This window comes from Phocoena sinus, chromosome 18, assembly GCF_008692025.1.
Source record: "Phocoena sinus isolate mPhoSin1 chromosome 18, mPhoSin1.pri, whole genome shotgun sequence".
NCBI lineage: Eukaryota > Metazoa > Chordata > Mammalia > Artiodactyla > Phocoenidae > Phocoena > Phocoena sinus.
This window is the reverse complement of record NC_045780.1, coordinates 20,517,881-20,539,903: the sequence shown is the minus strand read 5'-3', so window position 1 is coordinate 20,539,903 and position 22,023 is coordinate 20,517,881. Positions and strand designations below refer to the sequence as shown.

Below are 22,023 nucleotides of genomic sequence, written 5' to 3'. Positions count from 1 at the left end.
GATTTCTCATTTGCCTTGGCAGTTCAGCCTACAGTATTTTTGTTGTTTTAGGAATTGATCGTGACCCTAAGTATAACTGAAAGGACACTCATTTCTAAAAGCATGGATCATGATTGGTTCCTAAAAGGTGAGTGATAATGTAGCAATTAAATGCTGTCATCATATTACACACACTTGGTCAGGGTGTCAGTATAAAACTATCGTTATCATTGAACTGTAACACACGGGACAGAATGCTATAGTGGAAATAACACTGGATTTTGGTTCAAAAAGTCTGAATTCCAGAACTTATCATGGCTCTCAGGCCATGGAACCAAGCCTTTGGGTTTCAAGAAGTTGTGATTGGAAAGAGAAGGACATCGGCTTTATGGTAGCAGCTGCTGGAGATCCTTTGCTAGCTCATTTTCTTTCGTCAGTTTTCACTTTTTTCCAGGGTAATGTCATATATGACCACTCCTTATTTATATGCTGATGTCTTCCAAACCTACATTTTAGCCAAGACCTTTCTTATGGGCTCCAGACCCAAAATCCAATGGTCAGCAGACCACGCTGTTGCTCCATAGATACATTAGATCAATGTATCAAAAACTAAACTCACCATGACTCTCCTCTCCCACCATTACCCACAAACCTAGTTCTTTTTTTGAGCAAGTAGCATACTTCCGGGCATTTACCCAAGCCAGAAACCCCAAGATGCCCTCAGCTCTTTCTTTCTCTTCACTTTCTATATTTAACAGAGCACTAAGCACTGCCAATTCTGCCTCGTAAATGTCTCCCTTATCCGTTCCCTCCTGTTGATGGTGGTGGTGATGGTGAGGATGACGACGGTGCTGATGACCATTCTCCCCTATCAAATGTCTTTGCCTTACTTCCGGCCCTTCTCATTTCTCACCTGGATTTTTGTCGCCACTCTTTTTAACCATGCATCCCTGCTGAACATCAACCCCACGTGCCCCAGCCATAATGCCAGTGACAGTTCCTCAGCGAGCTACCCCGTCCCTCCATTCTTCAAGTGGGCTGCGCCTGTTGGTCTGGAGTGAATGACCCGCCCTGCCTCTGGTGGTCTCCCAGACACTTGTCCAGAGACTCAGCTTACAGGTCAATGCCTCCTTGAAGCCTTTCTCAGCCTTTCAGACAGAATTGATATTTAACCATGCTGATAAATATAGATCTAATTCATCGTACGTTTTCTTTGATTTCTCTTCCTCCCCTGTTAGACCCTGAGTTACTTGTGGTTATGAATTGAGTGTTCAATTCATGTTGCTCTATACGACATCTGGAATGTTGTGCCCAGCTTGTAGAGACCTCCAGAAAATGACTGAGTGAGTGTAGATGGTTTTACTTGTGGTGGGAAGGGATAGGGAAGATGCCACACAGCCTTGGGAGTCCCCCCCCCCCGCCCCCCACCCCACCTGGCCAGCATCTGTGACTTACCGCTGAGTAGGCTCACCTGTGGTGGCTTTGCTTGGCTCTCTCCAATTAGATCCGTACTCTGGGACCAGAGCTGCAAACTATAAGCCAATACTTTTTTTTTCATCTCTATGTTGAGCTTTTTGATAGGCAAAGGTACTGAGGTTGGTTGGACATGACCAAATGAACACAGTGAAATATGCACCTTCTCTCGGGCATTTGTATGCACTGTGGCTGTCCCAGCCGTCTCACTTTCAGTTCACGACCACCGGCACTCACTCTATGTTTCTCTAGTGCTGTCACTTTCCTGCTCTCTTATTGACGACTTCAGACTTTGTCTCTCCTAAAACCGTTGACATCTTCTCCTCCCTCCCTCCCTCTCAGCTATTTGGGCTTGCAGGCAATCAGAAGGGAACTTCGCTGTGTGCCCACCACCCTATCCGCTCAGTTATCTGCATCTGTGCCCAGATCTGCTCGCTGCCTTACCTCCGTTGCTGGAGAGGAATTGTCCACGTCCCTATGGAAGGCTGCCACCTCCACCTTCTTAAGATCATCACACTGGTTCCCTCTGCTGGAGCCCCACAAGGTTCCCCGGTGTCCCTGCTGTGTGGCCCCTCCTCCCACCTTAGGGCTCTTCCATTTGCTGTTCATCCTGGGGAGAGGCTTATCTCCCCAGATATTCCCATGACTTCTTCTCTTCCTTCCTTCAACTCTTCACTCATTTTCACTGTATTGGTGAATTCTCCCTGGTCATCCTGTTCAAATTTGCAGTCCCCTGCTCCAGACTTCCTATTTCTTTATTCTACTTTATTTTTCTCTATTAGTTTTGTTTAGGTCACACCCCACTAGAATGTAAGCTCTGGAGGGCAGGGATTTTGCCAGTGATCACTGCTTTTTGCCCACTGCTCAGAACTATTCCTGGTACCCAGTGGGTGCACAAAAAGTATTTGTTGAGTGACTCTGTTGCGAAGAAGCTTTCCCAAACAGAAAAGCATAGTGAATTGTCCTTTTCCCTCTCTTAAAACTATAGGCTTCATTTGAAATTTCAAGTTTCAGTTTTATCCAAAAGATAACAAAGTTGAATTTAAAATTCCCCCAAATAATGTGTCTATTTTCAAAGAAGGACAGACAAATGAAACAATAATTTAAGGCTGCTCTGAGCATTTTTATACACATAAAATGTCATTAGTGGTAAAAATAATATTTTTATTAGGTATTAGAAGATTACTATGGATTTTCAAATAGACTGATGTATAAGACTGGCTTTCTTATGGAATATTACATTTAAATATTACAGTAACTTTAGATTTCTTGAATCATATCTGCTTAAAAATATCACTAGCAATGTCTTTAAGGTTTTTTTTTTAAAATTAAGTTTGTGATAATGATTTCTCCTTTGACATTATCAGCAATATGTGGAAACTGGCTCAGAACTTGTGGGTAGCTTTTAAAATTTCATCTCATTTGAGATTAATCAACCACTGATGTAATTGACACCATATGCTATAAATTTTGAATTCTGTATGATTCCTATTTCAAAGTGATGGCTGTTACCCTCACTCTCCTTGATGTTTAACACAAGTATTTGGGGAACTTGAATCATGGATTATCTGGCTAGTAGAACTGTGATTTAGTTCAGAGTTAATAAAAGGAAAGATTCATTTCTTTATCTTAGAACTCTTTGAAAATGTACTAACGTGTTTCCATGCCAGTTAGAAAGTCTCTTGGAGGGTCAATAATTTTATCTTTGATAGTTAAAGATCTTACACGGCCTCATGCCTGAGATGATTTACAGCATTGCAAAAAACGATAATATTTGATTTGCCTCTAGAAACCTCCTTTTAATGACAGACCAAATCAATAATAGAAAATATAAAAGCATTCCATCCTCTTTACCTTGGGGAGGTAATATTAACTTTCCTAATGTTTTTATTTGCTATTTTTAAAATATATAATAAAAGAATCTAATTAATTGATGCTTATAGTTTTCTGACATTCTGTAGACTCTTTCACAGTATATTTGATTTCAAAAGCTAACAAAGGTAAAAATCCTGGAAAAAAATTATGGTAAGGTCGTTTTTATTATAAAGGGCTTTCTTTCAGCAAATAACATTTGTTTTATGGTTGAGAGTGGTTTTTTTTTTAATGAATTTATTTATTTTTGGCTGTCTTGGGTCTTCGTTACTGCGCATGGGCTTTCTCTAGTTGCGGCGAGCCGGGGCTACTCTTCGTTGCAGTGTGTGGGCTTCTCGTTGCAGTGGCTTCTCTTGTTGCGGAGCACCGGGCTCTAGGCGCGCAAGCTTCAGTAGTTGTGGTGCATGGGCTTAGTGGCTCCGCGGCATGTGGGATCTTCCCGGACCAGCACTTGAACCCGTGATCCCTGCATTGGCAGGCAGATTCTTAACCACTGCGCCACCAGGGAACCCCTGGTTGAGGTGAATATTTATGTAATCAACTCACAACTGTGCCTTGTTTCATTCTGGGTAGTAAACCTGGAATGATAGTAAACTCCAGGCAGACTGAGGCCATGGAGTTCAAGGTTGGCCACTCTGTCTTCTGCTCTGTTCACAGAAAGTCCACTCTCTTCCTTTAACTCCAATACACTCATGTGAGTTTGAGCCCTTAGAGCCCTTGAGACTCACTTTCTTTGCATTCCCCATTTACTCATTGTGCGGCCCTTGCCAGATCCCTTAATCACTAGTAACTAGTTTTCCTCTAGTTACAATGTGACAGAGACGATCCATGAACTGGCTGGTGAGTGATTGTCACCAGCTGCTCAACCTTAGTCCAGCAGCAAGGTAGTTGTTTCATTTTAAATACTTTATCATGTGCTTTACTGAAGTGCTCTTTGAGCTCTAGAACCTCACAGGGAAAGCTCCAGAGATTGTGTTCTCCCTCTTGCACCCCAGAGAACCCGAGGGTTCCTGCCCCGCTCACAGCACCTGAGCAGTTGCCCTTAGTCCGACCTGCCAGGGGGCTGGCCCGCACACTCCCTTTTCCCCGCCTAGGGTCTCAACAGAGCCCCATGCTGTGTCTCCTTTGGGCTCCTCTGCACCCTCAGGGACCCCCCGTTCCTGCGGTTATCTGTGACTGTGCCTCTTCTCACATGTCTCTCTAGAATTTGACCATTGGGCTCTGTGTCTCTCTTCCTTTCTGCTCTGTGAGATTGTTAAAGCCGAAGCCATGCCCTAATTTATTTCTTTTCTCAACTGTCATTTGTTGAGTTCCAGGCGCTGCTATTCACTCTTCTTCCCAACATTTATGAGGTGCAATTGTATCAAGCACATAACAATGGTTGGCAGTGTGATGAGTGTATACGTGTATATGGATCAGTGGGTGGAGATAGCGAACACTGTTAGGTAAGGGAAGTGCTGATTTAGTGGTACTTGGTCATAGAGCTGCCTAATAACGTTGATGGTGTAGACGTGCCATCTGTCCCTGTGTAATTCCCCAAAGTTGTCCCCTTCACTCAGGCTTCCAGCCTGGCATGGTAAGTAATTTCTGTTATTCTGGGAAATTGTAAGTTCAAGGATAATGTTTGTATTTTGTGACCATTTTAAAAAGCATTCTTTGTTTTCAATTGTGATAAAATAACATGTAGCATAAAATTTACCATCTTAACCGTGTTTAAGTGCCCAGTTCAGTGGCATTAAGTACATTCATGTTGTTGTGTACTGTCACCGTCGTCCATCCACAGAACTCTTTTCACCTTGCAAAACTGAAACTCTGTACCTACTAAATAATAACTTAACATCCTGCCTTCCCCTGGCTTCTGGCAACCATCATTCTACTTTCTGTCTCTATGAGTTTGACGACTTTAGGAACCTCGTGTAAGTGGAATCGTACAGTATCTGCCTTTTTGTGACTGGCGTATTTCACTTAGCATAATGTCCTCAAGGACATGTGGTAGCATATGGCAAACTTTCCTCCCATTTTAAAGCTGAATACTAATTCATTGTATGTATAGACAACATTTTGCTTAGCCATTCATCCTTCGATGGAGATTTGGGTTATTTCTACCTTTTGACTATTGCAAATAATGCTACTTAAAGCAACCATGTTCTATGAGAAAATTAGTATTTTCCTTTCAAATTAGTATTTCTCATTTTAAAGATTATTACTGTTGATGGGCTGTTTTTATTATGTCTCAGAGTAAAAGTTCTGTTTAAGCAAATGGGAAATGATTCATTAGCTAAACAGAATCACTAGGGAATGGGTCATTTCAGAGAAACTGTAACCACCTAAAATGTTTTTGTTTTGAGTGATTTTACACAAAAACATTAAAAATAGACACTGCCCTGTTCTCTTGAACAGAACATTTGAAAGATAGTTTAGGGCTTCCCTGGTGGCACAGTGGTTAAGAATCTGCCTGCCAATGCAGGGGACACAGGTTCGAGCCCTGGTCCCTGAAGATCCCACATGCAGCGGAGCAACTAAGCCTGTGCGCCACAACTACTGAGCCTGTGTGCCTAGAGCCTGTGCTCCACAACAAGAGAAGCCACAGCAATGAGAAGCCCGCGCACCACAACAAAGAGTAGCCCCAGCTCACCACAACTAGAGAAAACCCGTGAGCAGCAACAAAGACCCAACACAGCCAAAAATAAATAAATAAAATTTAAAAAAAGACCGTTTAATTGCCAAATATGTTAACTATTGCTAGGTTATTCAGCATTGTGAGTATTATTTTGGTGCTACTAGTACATTGTGCTATAATATTTAGAAGGGCTCTGACCATTACATTTAAAATACTTGAATTTTAATATGTCTGTATATTTCACTCTTTGTTACTATTTTTTTTTTAGAAGCACACTTTCTTATGGCTACCTCCCTTTAAAAAATCTATTTGTTGCTTCTGAAATGCAGTGGGACTGAAACAGTCAATAATAGCTTTTGTTAGAATTGTGTTTAAGAGTAAAAGCTTCTGAGTGAGGCTTTCAGAGATTCTTTAAGTAAAATGATTATACTTTGGAACAGGAATTTCCCGCCACCCGCCAATTCCATCTGCGGTGGTCTTTTAAAATATTATTTCCTCATTTTGTTTGGCAACACTTTGGATAGGAGAAGTACAGTAAAGAAATCAGTTTTTGCTATCAACATTTCAGTGATGCAGTTGTTCAGGAAAAGGCCACCTATAGGTAATTACCTCTTTAGTACTTTGTGGACTTAATGGGTATCAGCTGCTAATAAAATCACCAGGCCAAGAGGCTGTCATTATATCCTTTTTGGCATTTCCCAAGACTAATTTCTATATCTTATTTCCTCCTTCACCTTGGGAAAGGGAGCCTTCAAACCAACTTATAGGTTTTTCACTCATAATACACAATTGGTATTTTCTATTCTTTCATCTCTGATTTATTATTATCATGAGGCATTTGTACATATGGTGTGCTTCATATGCTTGTCAGCTAGATTTGAAACTCCTTCCCAGCCCAGGCCTTTTTTCTTGCTAGAAATACTGCATTTGGAACCCAGCATTAGCTAACATAATGATAGAGACTATTCTTAGAGTCCTTCCCTCTGTGCCAGGTGCTGCTCTAAGGACTTTATATGTATCATCTCATTTAATCCTTCCAATAATTCAGCGGAGCCAGTACTATTATTATCCTCATATTATAGGCAAAGAAACTGCGGCATAGAGAAATTAAGTAATTATTTCCAAGTCTACACGCTGAGTGGTGGGATCAGGATTTGAACTCCAGCTGTCTGACCTAAGAATCTGCTTTCCTGCCACATTTACTCAGTGAATATTTATTAAGCTCTTACTGTCTACCGGTGAACAATGTGAAGATCCCAGCCTTCATGGAACTTTCATTCTAGTAGAGGAAGAGAGAAAGTGAACAACCAAAATACATGAGTAAATTGTATGCTATTTTAGAAGGTTATCCAAGTGCTAAGACAAAAAAGAAAATGTAGAACAGAGGGAGGGGGGTTAAGATGGACATGCTGACATTTTAAGTAGGTCATCAGGGAAGACTTCATGGTTCATACGGAGGAATTGTTTAACAAATCTCTAGTGTTTGACAAGGTTTTTTTTATTGATCTCTTAGAGATGTAGCATGAAATCTTGGTTGACTCACTCGAAACTTTTATGAATCCTCTTACTAGTTCTGCCTGTTTAACACTGGAAGTGTCTGGTGGTTTTATCTCCAGAGTCAAGGATGAGTCAGCCCATGGGCTCTGCTTCACGGCCTGGAGTAGGCTCCCTTACTCCAGAGCATTTCCAAATGTGCAGTTGTCCCGGGAGTGCCCCATGGGGGCTGAATCACGGGGCTGGGCGGGGTGTCTGTGCTGAAAGAGGAGGGGCAGTCCGACACCCAGGACATTGTGGAGCACTCCCCTGTGAATAAAGGATATAGCTGAGATTCTTCTGGAGAGACGCCTGCCTACCTAGAAGAAAAGGGATATGGATTGTCCAGACAGGGCAAGTGGCCCCAGACCATCCTTCCACCCAAGCATTATCTCTGAACAGTGGACCCAGGAGGGACCAAGCAAGAGGGTGCAGATGGCCTGGCACAGAGTGTCCCTTCAGTACAAGGAAGACATTGGGTCCCATATGCTTGTCTGTGGGTCAGGGGGTTAGATTTATATGTGAAGGACACATATTTCACCCAGTTATTGAGACATCATGATAGGTGCCAATAGGCTAAAATTAAACTTCCATGATAACATGTTTATCCTTCAACTCAAAACATGTCTCGTTTGGTCCTTTTGGAACTGGGCGTGATTCGACTGCCAGTGATCAGGCCTTTTCTTCTGACCAGAGAGCAAGACATTGCAAATGAGGTTGCCAGCTGTGCTGGTCCATTAGGCTTCTGCTGGCGGCTGTGACGGCTGATAGCTCAGCATGTCGTCGGTGCAGAGTGGGAGGCCCCGTCCGGTCCCTCCTGAGGCACCACTTCCCTTTTTTATACACAAACAACACGGTGCCTCTGAGGGTGCTGACTGCATACCAGATTCCACCGACTGTTTTTCTACCCTCCTCTGCTCATTTTTATTCCTTTGGCTACTTTATTTTAGGGCTTTGCAAAAAGCTTGTTTTGGCTGGGTCAAGACTTATTGTTTTATTTCTGGCTGCTCTGCTCTCATGTGAACGTTTCAATTAAGAAGCAGACACGAGGAGGACGTGGTTCTGGAGTTCCGGTTTGCTGCCCAGCTGTTTGCCCAGAGCTGCGGTGGACCCCGCTCCCCAGGGCCAGGCTAGACCGCCGGGCAGGTTTCCAGCAAGGAAGGACGGAGTCCAGCTTGGGGGTAGGCAACCGGGCACCATGACACGTGCTCTTCTTCCTGGAGAAAATATTAGGACCTGGTCAAAGATCACCTACTTTTAGTCCAGAGCTTTGGGATCATTTAATGCCTCCTGATCAGGCACCAGAAACGGATCTGTTATTATTATTGTTTTTTAAATTAGAGATACGCACAAGAACAACTGACCTTCCCTAATCGCAGTCCTACAAGGCCGACCCGGCAGTGGCTCAGAACTACCTACTGGTTTAGTTCTTGCCTCTGCCACTTACTAGCTCTGTCACCTCAGGCGAGTTACCTAACCTCTCTAGGCCTTGGTGTCCACACATACCAGGGAGTTATAACAGCACCTGCCTCCCTAGGTTATGGTGAAGATTCAGTGAGGAAAAAACCAAATTTTCTCTGATCGTAGCCAACCGATGATATGAAAACTCCGTTGCAGATCGGATTTTTGTTGCTCTGATTGTATCCAAAAAACAGTTGAGTTGGAATTTAGAGTAAGAATCTCGCTGAGCAGTGGTTAACTCTGGATTGGCACAGGCTTTCTTTCCCAAGCCTGTTGTCTAAACCGGACCCTTCCTGGGCCTGATGGCCTGCTCCTAGGAGAGCGCCACCTGTTGGTGGGTTTTGCTTTAGGTAGGAAGCTGAGAGGGTGCATCACCGGTGTTTCCCCTGGGATAGTGGGAATCAACTGGATATACAGGGATGCCCAAGTCACACCCTAGTACTTCTGGCCATGGACCCCAGACTTCAGGATTTTTAAAAGTGATTCCAATATACCAACGAGATTGAGAAATGCTAGGCGAATACTTTATTTAGGGAAATAGCTCATAAGTGGGTTCATTTATACCTCCATGTATTTATAACAAAATTAGAGAAATAAACAACAAAAAGAAACACAAATTCCTCATCACTGTTCATCTCTAGTTTAAAAGCTTACTTATCTTTCTATCACTCGGAAAGTACTGGGCTTCTCACAGCTCCTGACCCGTTTGCCCAGGCTGGTTTGGGTTGTATTTCAAAATAAAGATACAGATTGCCTCCTTAACACTTGCCTGTTATCTTTGAGCTCTTATTCTTTCTGTCTTTCCTGGGTTGGAGAACCTTCATTGCTCCCATCTTGGTCTGTCTGTAGTCATGACTGGGACAGCCAGGCTTCTGCTTGCTACTTGAGCGCTCTCTGTCTCTGTCATGGATCTGCCCTTTCAAAGTCCCGGTTAGGGACACTCACATCTGTGTGGGCACCATGAACCGACCGTCTGCTCACGTCTTTAATTACAACTAAGTCCTGGATCTCTTCCTCCTCCTGTGTGTGTGTGTGTGTGTGTGTACGTGTGTGTGTTTTAAAAGAGGGACCAGACCCCATTTTAGTTCTCTGCTTTCAGCTGATAGGAAGAATTTTGAACAAGCTGGTATGTCATTTGTTCCATTGTTTATAATCGGATTATCCACTCTGGATTATCAAAGTCAAAACGTCTTAATCCAGACTGACTTCCCCAGCCTTTCTGGGCATCTTTCCCATTGCGGGTTAGTGGATGCCCAAGGATCCAAGATGATTCCTGCATGAGCCTAAGTAAATTATAGGAAAGCAGACCTGCTCGTTTTTTCGCACCCTCTTTTTCTCTTCCAATAAGAAAGTTAGTTGAGAATTAAATGATATTCAGACCCAAGCAGGAAAAGTAAGTCACGTATTTGAAAACTCATTCTAAACTCTTCAGTGAAACAGAGTGCTTATGTAAGATTAGGATAATTGGCAGTTGAAGCCAGAGTTTCTACTTACCAGGTTTCCTATAGCCACTTCCAGAATTTAGCCCATCAGGTGACATATTGTTTTCATTACTTTCTCTTTTGAACTTAATGTTTATAACTTTCTTATCCTCTGAGTCTTTACACAGAACATGTTGACTCTGTTTTTATTGCATTTTGGGCAAATAAAAATGCAGTGAAGATTTAATCACTGTATCTTCCTAATTATCTAGCTGTGGGACGCATCATGACCTCACGTGGTCTCACTTGGGGAACTCAGTCAGGCCTTGCAGTTAGACATACTTAGGTGTGAGTATGATTACTTATTTCTGTGGCTTTGGACAAGTCACATAAGCTTTCTGAGCCAGTTTCCTCATCTTTAGGTTGGTGGTGACACTGCTCCTTGCATTGGTTTAAATGAGGTACTAGATGCAAAGCTCCAGGCATAATGCCTGGCTTTATGGAAGTGCTCAAGGGATGATAACATTTACCCGTCTGGATTTTAGCTCTTTATTTGTACTTTTTTTTAAAGCACAATTAGAACCTTTGACCTTATGGTTCAATTCAGGGTTTGTGCCTTTCATCTTTCAAATGATAAACTTTTTACAAGTAGCCCTCTGTGCTTTTCATTTCTGCAGAAATCATGTACTTAGTAAATGTTGATGAAAATGTCAATAATCTGGGTAGTGATGCTAAACAAACAGGAAAGGAAAACTTTTGTTTCTGTTTTTCAGCTTTGTTTTAATTTAATCTAGGCAACTGTTTCTGTTGATATACAGGCATTGAAAGAATCTAAGCTACATGTAGGTTTTGTGATTTCTTCCCTTTTAGTTTAGAAACCGGTACACAAACCCAGGATGATAGGGGTGCGTTGCATAGGTAAATTCTCACTGACTCAGTGGACACGGAGGTCTGTTCATTTGGCTAGCATTGTAGGTTCGGACGTGACAGGTGCCCACCATTAACACCTTATAACTTTATTTATAGTGGATAATATAATACTCTCAAAAAAAGAATTCCTGGAAAAATACAAAATAGCTCAATTAAAGGATTAGGGCGATACTGTTGGCCAGACCCTGGACAGCTGATAGTTTTGCATGTGATTTTCCTATTGAAATTCTCAGAGACCTTAAAAGAAGTTTACTGCAGTGTGAATCATAGAAGAAGGGGAAGGGAAAACAAGGATGAAAGTGGAGAGATGATCATATACTATTTCATCTTTCACTCTTTTTATATGATGAATTGTTGAAATAATTTTTTTAAATCCTTATATTCCTAGAATACGTCCCACTTCATCATAGTATGTTAATCTTTTTATGTAAGTGCTTAATTCTGTTTGCTCATTTTTAATTTAGGATTCACGTCAGTATTTGGAAAGGAGACTCATATGTAGTTTCCCTTTTGTGTGCTTTCTTTGTTGGGTGATGGTATCAATATTATACCTTGCTGTTTAAATAAGAATTTGGAAACTTCCCTTCCTTTCGTATGGTTTGAAACGGTTTAAATATTAATCAGAATTATCCCTCAAAACGTTCCTGGAATTCCCCCTCTGAAGCAATCTAGACCTGTTTTTGTCGATTTATGTGTTTATCTATTGGAAGGTCAGTCAGCAAGGTAGCCTTTTGACTTACATTTCATTATAATATTGACCTATTTAAGTCCCTCACCCACATAGTGTGATTCCTTAAGTGTATCTGAAATATTATTTACGGAACATCTTCAATTCGTACTGATTAAGCCCCTGCTAAATAAGGGTGAGGTGCTCTGTTGTTGTTGAGTTCCTGTTTTCAAGAGTTGGTGGCTCTTTCTTATATTCAGCATTTCATGGCATTTCACAATCATGTTTACCATTCCCAGATTTGGATGTTAAGGACGATTCCATATTTTTATTGTTGAGGTGGTGATACTGTAAACTGTACAGTATGTTTACGTTACTCTGTAGACCGTTATTACGGTCCTTGGTACACTTGGCAAGGGAGCCAGTTTTACTGAAGGTCATGTGGCATAGTATCCATCCTTCATAGACACAACTGATTTATCTCTTCCTTGTACATTGTACGTGCTCAGTAATTCTAGGGAATGAAATACTTTAGTATCTACTATGTGTTTGTTTGGGAAAGGTATAAAAGACATGTTCTGAGAGATAATATGTTATGAATGCAAAATTGAATTAAATAAATGAAATATTAAGGTAACTATGTGTATTCAGATATATTAAAGGATTCAGTTTTACACATTTGTCCAGGGGAAAAATAATTTTCAGATGGAGCGAAAAGTAAATGTTGATTCGTTTGCCCTTATACCTGGCCTGAATTTACAAATTAATATAAAGAGCTAGGACTTCCCTGGTGGCGGAGTGGTAAAGAATCCGCCTGCCAATGCAGGGAACACAGGTTCGAGCCCTGGTCCGGGAAGATCCCACATGCTGCGGAGCAGCTAAACCCGTGCACTACAACTACTGAGCCTGAGCTCTAGAGCCAGCGAGCCACAACTACTGAGCCCACGTGCCACAACTACTGAAGCCCACACGCCTAGAGCCTGTGCTCTGCAACAAGAGAAAACACCGCAATGAGAAGCCTGTGCACTGCAACGAGGAGTAGCCCCCGCTTGCCACAACTAGAGAAAACCCACGCGCAGCAAAAAATAAATAAATTTATTTAAAAAAAAAAGAGCTAAAACTGTTTCAGCAGTATTTTTGCTTTTCTATATAAATTGGGCTATAAAACGCTAGGAAACGGGAATCACAACGCCATAGTAACAGTGGTGCAAAAAATGATAGTGTTGATCTAAATGTAGATGATAATGTTTATTTTAAAATGTGTTAAGGAAAAAGTATTGATAGTTGATAAGATGGTATTAGATTATGTTGAAGAGTTATTAACAAGATATTTTTTCCTTTTCTTATAGATTTATCTAAAAACAGACTGGTTGAAGTTCCAATGGAATTGTGCCATTTTGTATCACTGGAAATTCTGAATCTGTATCATAATTGTATCAGAGTCATTCCGGAGGCCATCATTAATCTGCAGATGTTGACTTACTTAAATTTAAGGTAGGTTGACTATAAGGGTTATAATCAAATTCGATGAAAAAAAATAACTGCTTGCATTTCCATCTGTTTTTTTTTTCTTTTTTTCTCTTTGATCTTTTCTGATCACCCTTTGAAGTAAATCACCTGAAGATTATTGAAGAAATATCTTTCCTAATACATTTGTGGTGCCGTTAATTTCGTTTTTGGCACTAGACTTCTCTGAATGTCAACAGGGCAAGATGTTTTGGTTTCTTAAAATAATTTATACAGCATCATTTATATGTTTTGACTGTTTGGTACTTGGAAACTTGTTGGTGTATTTTCTTCGGGTATTAATGTAGATTTTGGAGGAGGAAGGATGAAGGAAGTGGAAAAGGTTTGGGGGTTGGGACAAATTAGGGCCTTGCAGGTTTGGGGGGATTATTGGTGCCATTCGATTTTGTTACCCAGCGCTGACTGAGCCTGTTCACTTTAGGCCACCGGAGAAAGTTAAGGAGAAGCACTGAACAACTCCAGCAAGATACAGAGTTTGCTGTCTTTAGCCCATTAAATTAGGTCAGTGTTTGCTGAGGATGGGTCAGTGTTCTGTATTGACTCTGATTAAGCACAACACGGTGTACCTATTAATGCACTAAGTAGCCCTGAAGTTAAGAAAACTATTTTAAGGTCTAACTTTTAGACTTTGCTGCTGTGACTGTCAACTTCTCTGGCCAGATTTAGACTCCTTGTTTCCTAAATTCTTGACTCACATCTGGGATGTCAGGAGAGAAGGGGAGCTGTTTTATCAAATCTGTCTCTACTATGAAAACAAAGTTGCAAAGTTCAAGCCTTTGTGCAGCCTTCACTCTTGTCAGTCGCATTACCTTTTTATTTTATTTTTTTAAAGAAGATGGTAGGGGTAGGAGTTTTTAGTAATTTATTTTTATTTTTTGCTGTGCTGGGTCTTCGTTTCTGTGCGAGGGCTTTCTCTAGTTGTGGCGAGCGGGGACCACTCTTCATCGCGGTGCACGGGCCTCTGACTCTTGCGGCCTCTCTTGTTGCGGAGCACAGGCTCCAGACACGCAGGCTCAGTAGTTGTGGCTCACGGGCCTAGTTGCTCCACAGCATGTGGGATCTTCCCAGACCAGGGCTCGAACCCGTGTCCCCTGCATTAGCAGGCAGATTCTCAACCACTACGCCACCAGGGAAGCCTCAGTTGCGTTATCTTAATGTGCAAAGAGTAGCGCCTAACTAGCAGGGCTTGTGCTGTGTAACAATACGCCAAACTTTAAATGTCAGGATTCCCAGTAAACCAACCAGGTATAGCCTTAATTTATGATATGATGTTTATGAAATGATGTAACTTTCATTTTTCCAGGTTTCTAGTTCATTTGAGTTTTCTTGTGTAAGAGCCATTCATGCTGTTTCTTCTGCAACAGAATGTTGATTACTTTGTTGCCTGATGGAACCAGTAGAGTGGTGTCTACAGACATTGGCTCATTATCTCCCTAAAACATCTGCCTTCTAATCCCAACCCATATAGGGGAAATAACCCAAGAGCTATGTAGTTGGTCTGTTTACTTCACTTACCTACTCCTGATGCTTTCACCTCCAGCAGCCCTGCATGCAGCAAGTAAATAGATTTAACTTTGCATTGTTGTTTTAAATATATATACACTGAGAAACTTTTGGCTATAGATGACATATTTCTTCTGGCATGATGTAAACTATAAAATTCTACAAATACTAGAGAATCTAATCTTAACTTTGTATTTTGCTTTAAAAGCATTAATAAAATTTGTTTTGATAGGGTGATTTTTACGTTGAGTCTAGTTGAGGGTAGAATAACGTTGCCGTCTTCAGATGGTAGAAAGACTATATTGGAATATGAATCTTAGGAGTCTTTAATTCAAGAACAGAGAGAATTTGTTGAAACTGACAGTGGTTGAAGAGGAAGTGTATGGAGTATTGTAAACAAAGTTTTGTGATGAATTTCTAAGTAAAGGAAAGGAAAGAAATAAAGGGATCATTAAGCACCCAACTTTTTTTTTTTTTTTTTTTGCGGTACGCAGGCCTCTCACTGTTGTGGCCTCTCCTGTTGCGGAGCACAGGCTCCGGACGCGCAGGCTCAGCAGCCATGGCCCACGGGCCCAGCCGCTCCGCAGCATGTGGGATCCTCCCAGACCAGGGCACGAACCCGTATCCCCTGCATCAGCAGGCGGACTCTCAACCACTGCACCACCAGGGAAGCCCGGACATCTCCTACTTTAATATTACCATGTGTTAAGACATATTCTCTAGTGTTGAACTCATTAAAGGAATTGATAACTAAATGGAGAAGATTAAGAAAAAGTATGTCTCTTACTTTTCAGAGATACTGTATCAGGGTATATGAAAAAATGTATGTAAGTCCTCTAATCTCTTTGAAAGTCAGGTACTATATATATGTATATAACTATCATTATTATATTTTAATAAATTCACTAGGTTTTTAAAAAAATATTTACTTGTTTATTTGGTTGTGCCAGGTCTTAGTTGCAGCTCACTGGCTCCTTAGTTGCAGCACATGGGCTCCTTAGTTGTGGCACATGGGCTCCTTAGTTGTGTCATGTGAACTCTTAGTTGCAGCATGCATGTGGGATCTAGTTCCCTGACCAGGGATCAAACCCAGGCCCCCTGCATTGGGAGCGTGGAGTCCTATCCACTGCGCCACCAGTGAAAGTCCCTATACGTATATAATTATTTTTGATGCCTTCTATCAGATTTACTTCATGAATGTAAACGTGTAATATAAAATAGTAACATAGGGCAATCTGAAAAGTGACCAGGAGATGGTCATCTTGTTTATTCAATTATAAGGCCTTTAATTCCTGTTTGATTATTGGGTTTAGTTGAAACATGTCCTCTAGGAATTGGACCCTTGGAATTGAGTTATTTCTCAGTTTGGGAATAATTTAAGGTGGAACGTTATGTTTGCATAAAAGATTTATTTGTAGCTTGTGAAATGGTAGGTGACTTATCTGTTTATCTCCAAATGTATAATAATATCTAGAAAATACCAGTGCCATCTAATTAAATTGTAAGTCTTCTGAGATATGCTGAGTAATAACATCACATGATAGTCGTGTTGTCTATGTGAGTTTTTGCTGTCTTCAAACTCCCACCTCCACTCCCACACCCCACCTCCCCCCACCCCAAGCTGGTAATCGGGAGGAATTTAGAACGTTGTGCTTGTTTGTGATCATGACAGACTTCCCCTTCATAACAACCAGGGTTGAGCGCTGTGGCCTTTTCTACCCCTCATGAAAACTAAGTCAACAAAATAAAAGCTATTTCTTCTTGGGTGTGGTGAAGAGGCATGGTGGAATTCTGTTGACTCTTGGCCTTTGGAGGAGAAACTGCCAATCCATTTAACTGCAAAAGAAACAAGGCACTCAGGTTGCTGCAAAAGGACTGCTTTGTAGGAGAGCTGCTGAGTCCCCTTCAATCTAATTTTTTCTCTGTGATAGTTACAAATGAGATATTATGGCAGCGAAAAAGAACTCGTATTCTATTTTTTAGTAGTCCATTTGATTGAGTGATTGATTATTCTTTAATTGAAGTATAGTTGATGTACAGTATTATATGTTACAGGTGTACGACATAGTGCTTCACAGTTTTTAAAGGCTGTGCTCCATTTATAGTTATAAAATATTGGCTGTTTTCCCTGTGTCGTACAATATGTCCTCGTAGCTTATTTATTTTATACATAATAGTTTGTACCTCTTGATTTCCTACCCCTATATTGCCCCCAACTTCTCTCTTCCTACTGGTAACCTCTAGTTTGTTTTCTAGATCTGTGAGTCTGTTTCTTTTTAATTATATTCACTAGTTTGTTTTATTTTTTAGATTCCACATATAAACAGTATCATACAGATTTTGAAAAGACATTTTCTAGACAGAAGCATCTAATCAAATCAAGCATTTAATCAAATTGTCACTAATTTAGATGTGTTGGGGAAGTCTGTATAAATTTCAGAAAATTAAAGAAATACTGTAAATTACTTTTGAGCACACAGTGTAGACTGGCTCAGATATAGCATGGTGTGAAACAGCTTTAACAAATAGGCAAGTTCAGTAGCCTTTATCAATAAATACCCCGAACACTTCCTTTTCTGTGGTGCTTAGGATTTTTTCTCTTATTTCTATTAGCCAGAGAAAAAGAGTTGCTCGAAAAAGTAGTGCAGAGAAGCTGCTTTTCAAGTTCCACAGATTTCATGTTTCTATACTTAAAATTGAACATGATCTCACTGTGTTTTTAACATTTTTTTTCTTTTTAAATAAATCACAGGTAGGAATTGCTGATTTTGTATGTTCCAAAATAAGAGAGATATCCTGTGAAGGGACTTTGACTGCATGGGAACCAGTCAAACTTGATTACACCCTCCAGGATACATTGCATGTTCCAGCCGAGTAAACAGTCATAAATATTTGATGGTGTTGGTGATAATGATGACAATGGAGGTGATGGTGGTGGTGATGGTGAGTCACTGCCTCACCAGCTTCTTGGCTGACGGGGTCTCTCAGCGACATTATCTTTAAATGTCAGATGGCTGCTTGGTGCCAGCATCCCAATTCCCATCTTAGACTAGAGACGGGTTTATTTAGCACGTGGAAAGAAAACATTCACTGTGAAACACAGTTAAAAACACTGAAGTGTTTTCTAGTTTTTCCTCTCGTGACAGAAATGTCCTGTTTGTGGAAAACATTAATTTATCGCTGTTTATGTAGCCTGCGTCTGAGGAACTGGGCTTTTAATCTTTGCTTCTTGGTGTTCACAACAAAAGGTTATGTTGATTTAATGTATGTGCTACTGGGTCTCTTCCTGTTAGAAAGTGTCTTAATCCAAGAAATGTGGCCAAGAACAATAAAAGTGATTAAGCAAGGCTTGTTCCTATATGGGAACAAACGCTTTGAACCTGGGTTACACAGGAAAGCCTCACAAAATGTAAAATCTGTTTTAAATTGTTGGAGAGATTGTTGTTGATGACAGTCATGCAGAAAATGTACCTTAGAAAACTAGAAGAACCCAGAGCAGAGAGGCTTTTGGCGGGTGTAATGGTGTTGTGAATGCAGCTAAGAATAGGGAGCTTAGCTTAAAAGTTTCATCCAGAGAGGTTCTGGAGTAGAGGCAGCGAGGAAATGCAAGTTCTTTACAGCATTTGATCGTAGTCCTTACAGAACTCTCGGTGAGTGGTTTTACTTTCCTGGGGTGAAATGCCCAGAGCCAGAAGCTGGTTGATTCATTAGAAGCCCCTTTCTCTCCCAGCCTCCTAGGAGTGGATGGTGAGGCCTTGTCTGTAGAGAAGGGGGCCGTCTCTTGAGCAAAATGTTATCACACCCTACAAGGAATCCTTTTTGGCTTCTTTTTCTGAAGGCTGGCATCCTTTTGGCTGCTAAACAATGTGCAGAAAGAGCCAACTTCCTGATGGCTGTATAACCTGTATCCCCACATTCCTTTGGGGACTCATTTGGAGAATTAATCTTTAAACCTCAGACTATAGCTCTGTATTTGCAGGGCTTGGGAGAAGCATCCTACATGCTAGGATTGCCTTAGAAAGCACAGATTTAATATTTTTTGTTATGAACAAAAAATGAAGTTTCATTGTTCCTAAGAATTTTGATTCCTATCCCTAGGAAATATACCTTCTCCTTGTGACTGACCTTTCTGAAGAAAGTCTCAGCTGTAGGATAGTGTTTTTTTTCTTTCTAGAAACGGAGAAAATGGACGATGTCTTCTTAAACTGGAAAAGGGGAGGAATTTTGCTCAGTTCAAACTTGCATCCCTCTTTGTTTTGTGAAGATCTTATCTCATTCAAAGGGGAAGGGAGAATATTTTAGTGTATATATTTTGGAACTGGCTTCTGGTGACTAGGTTGTGCTTTGTGAATTGACAGTCGACAGGAAGACACCGAAACACAATGAACCGTGTTGGAATTTGGAAGTATCGTCTTAAAATTTGAAGGTATTTTTCGTAGAATGCTGGAGTTGGAAGTGGTCACCAGAGTCACCCATTGCAGGAGCAGCAATTTGTGGTTTAAGCCTTGCCTTTTCTAATGTGCTCACTGGGCATCTGTTTTTAAGGTGGAACCTTGAGTAAACAGTCCCTAAAAATTTTAGTACACTTATAAATTACTGTGCCTGTAAAGTTATTGGCGTTGGTAGTTGAAGGGCTTCATTAAATGCGAATGAGTTCGTAATAGGTATTTCTTATCAGATTCCATTCCTTTTAGTATAACCCATGCTTGGCAAGACTTCCAAAAGGGATCTTTCCATTCTGCACATCACCTGATCACAGACTTTTCTTTAGATCAGTGTTTGTATTGAAAAAAAGAACAGAGAGACACAAAAGGGGCATTATAGCTTTGATAGCCAGACTGCTGTCAGGATGCGCTGGTTTTGTGTTCAGTTCTGCTTCTGATCTTAATAAAGTTTTTAAGATCTTTGTGCTGCAGATTTGCTTTCGGAAAATAGGGTGAACACTCACTCCTAATTCATTGTATAGATTTTTTGTTTATGGAAATTCTCAAAATTTTTTCTGCAAGCTCCCACCAAGCTCCATGCTCCAAATGAGCAAGCAGATTACATTTATTTTTCTCACCAGACAGACCAAAGTCCTTTGAAACATTGTCACTTCATCAGTCATCAACTTACGTCTACTCCAAGAGCATTACAGTTTACCAAGTCTTACAACAAGTGATGTAGATGAGAAGAGGCAAAGGAAGAAAAGCAGAGCGTAAACATGTGAAAGGAGGTGTGGAAGTTTGAAATAACTTTCACCATTGTCGTCATCACGATCATCATCATCATCATCACTTCTTAATAGCTAAGTAGGATTTCGTTGTTACACCATCATATTTGAGCCCTTCAGCAGCCCTTTATTTATTTTTAAAATATTTATTTACTTATTTTGTCTGCGCCGAGCCTTCGTTGCGGCACGCGGGATCTTCACTGTGGCACGCGGGATCTTTAGTTGAGGCATGCACGATGCATGTGGGATCTAGTTCCCCGACCACGGATTGAACCCTGGCTCCCTGCGTTGGGAATGCGGAGTCTTACGCACTGGACCACCAGTGAAGTCCCAACAGCCCTTTACTTTAGGTAGGAAATAGGAAAGTGATTTATCCCTAGGATACACTATTTCATAAATAAGAATAATAGGAATTAGTGGAACTTATTTCTATGACATTTATTATTTGCTCAGCACTTTCACCGTTGTCATCTTGCTTAACGCTGTGCTCTGATGCATTCCGTGCTCCTTTGAATCGTTTCAGAATCATAAACATGGTTGTTACAGAATTTTCCAGGAGGCCAACCTAAATATTTAAATAAGGAAATTAAAAATATTCATACTGCTATACTCATACTCGATTCCCTTTTTAAATTTCTAACACCTATACATTTGTGCCTTTGTTTTTTCCTTTATTCATTTTTTCTGAAGTTTGTCTGTTTTTATTGTGTTTCTTTTTAAAAATCAGCTTTTAAGTTTAACGACTGTTGATATTTTCCTTTTCATTAATTTCTATTATCTATCCTATTTCCTTTGGTCTATTTTCTTGTAGTTTTATTCTTTTTCTAATTTCTGGAATTTCTAGCTATTTTTCTTTTCTCATAAGAGCATTTAAGGCCATGGATTTCCCGGTACTTAGTGCTTTAGCTGATGCCCAAAAGTTTTGATGTACGGTATTTTAGAAAATCACTCCTAACTCTTTTCTGATTTCCAGTATTTCATTTTTGACCCATGAGTTTCCTATAGAATATATATACATTTCAAAATTTTTATTGGAGTACAGTTGCTTTACAATGTTGTGTTAGTTTCTACTGTACAGCAAAGTGAATCAGCTATACGAATACATATATCGCCTTTTTTTTGGATTTCCTTCCCATTTAGGTCACCACAGAGCACTGAGTAGAGTTCCCTGTGCTATACAGTAGGTTCTCATTAGTTATCTATTTTATACATGGTATCAATAGTGTATATATGTCAATTCCAATCTCGCAATTCATCCTACCCCACCCCTTTCCTCCTTGGTATCCATACGTTTGTTCTCTACGGCTGTGTCTCTATTTCTGTAAATAAGATCGTCTGTACCAATTTTTTCAGATTCCACATGTATGCGTTAATATACGATATTTGTTTTTCTCTTTCTGACTCACTTCACTCTGTATGACAGTCTCTAGTTCCATCCCTGTCTCTACAAATGACCCAATTTCATTCCTTTTTATGGCTGAGTAATATTCTATTGTATATATGTACCACATCTCCTTTATCCATTCCTCTGTTGATGGGCATTTAGATTGTTTCCATGTCCTGGCTGTTGTAAATAGGGCTGAAACAAACACTGGGGGGCATGTGTCTTTTTGAATTATGGTTTTCTCTGGGTATATGCCCAGGAGTGGGATTGCTGGGTCACATGGTAGTTCTACTTTTAGTTTTTTAAGGAACCCTCCATACTGTTCTCCATAGTGGCCGTATCAATTTACATTCCCACCAACAGTGCAAGAGGGTTCCCTTTTCTCCACACCTTCTCCAGCATTTATTGTTTGTAGATTTTGTGATGATGGCTGTTCTGACT

General features: G+C 40.6%; 1 protein-coding gene across 3 annotated transcripts in view; it reads left to right on the top strand.

Annotated features, from left to right (window-relative positions):
* LRCH1 (leucine rich repeats and calponin homology domain containing 1) overlaps positions 1-22,023 on the top strand; it is a 188,449-nt gene that overhangs the window by 76,478 nt on the left and 89,948 nt on the right. For 2 of the 3 annotated variants that reach the window (XM_032611020.1, XM_032611023.1), the window contains exon 2: positions 13,306-13,450. In XM_032611020.1, the coding sequence (XP_032466911.1) occupies positions 13,306-13,450 (145 nt within the window). Of the gene's footprint in view, positions 1-8,373; positions 8,659-13,305; positions 13,451-22,023 lie in introns of those variants that run through there. The other variant, XM_032611022.1, reaches the window with a different exon arrangement.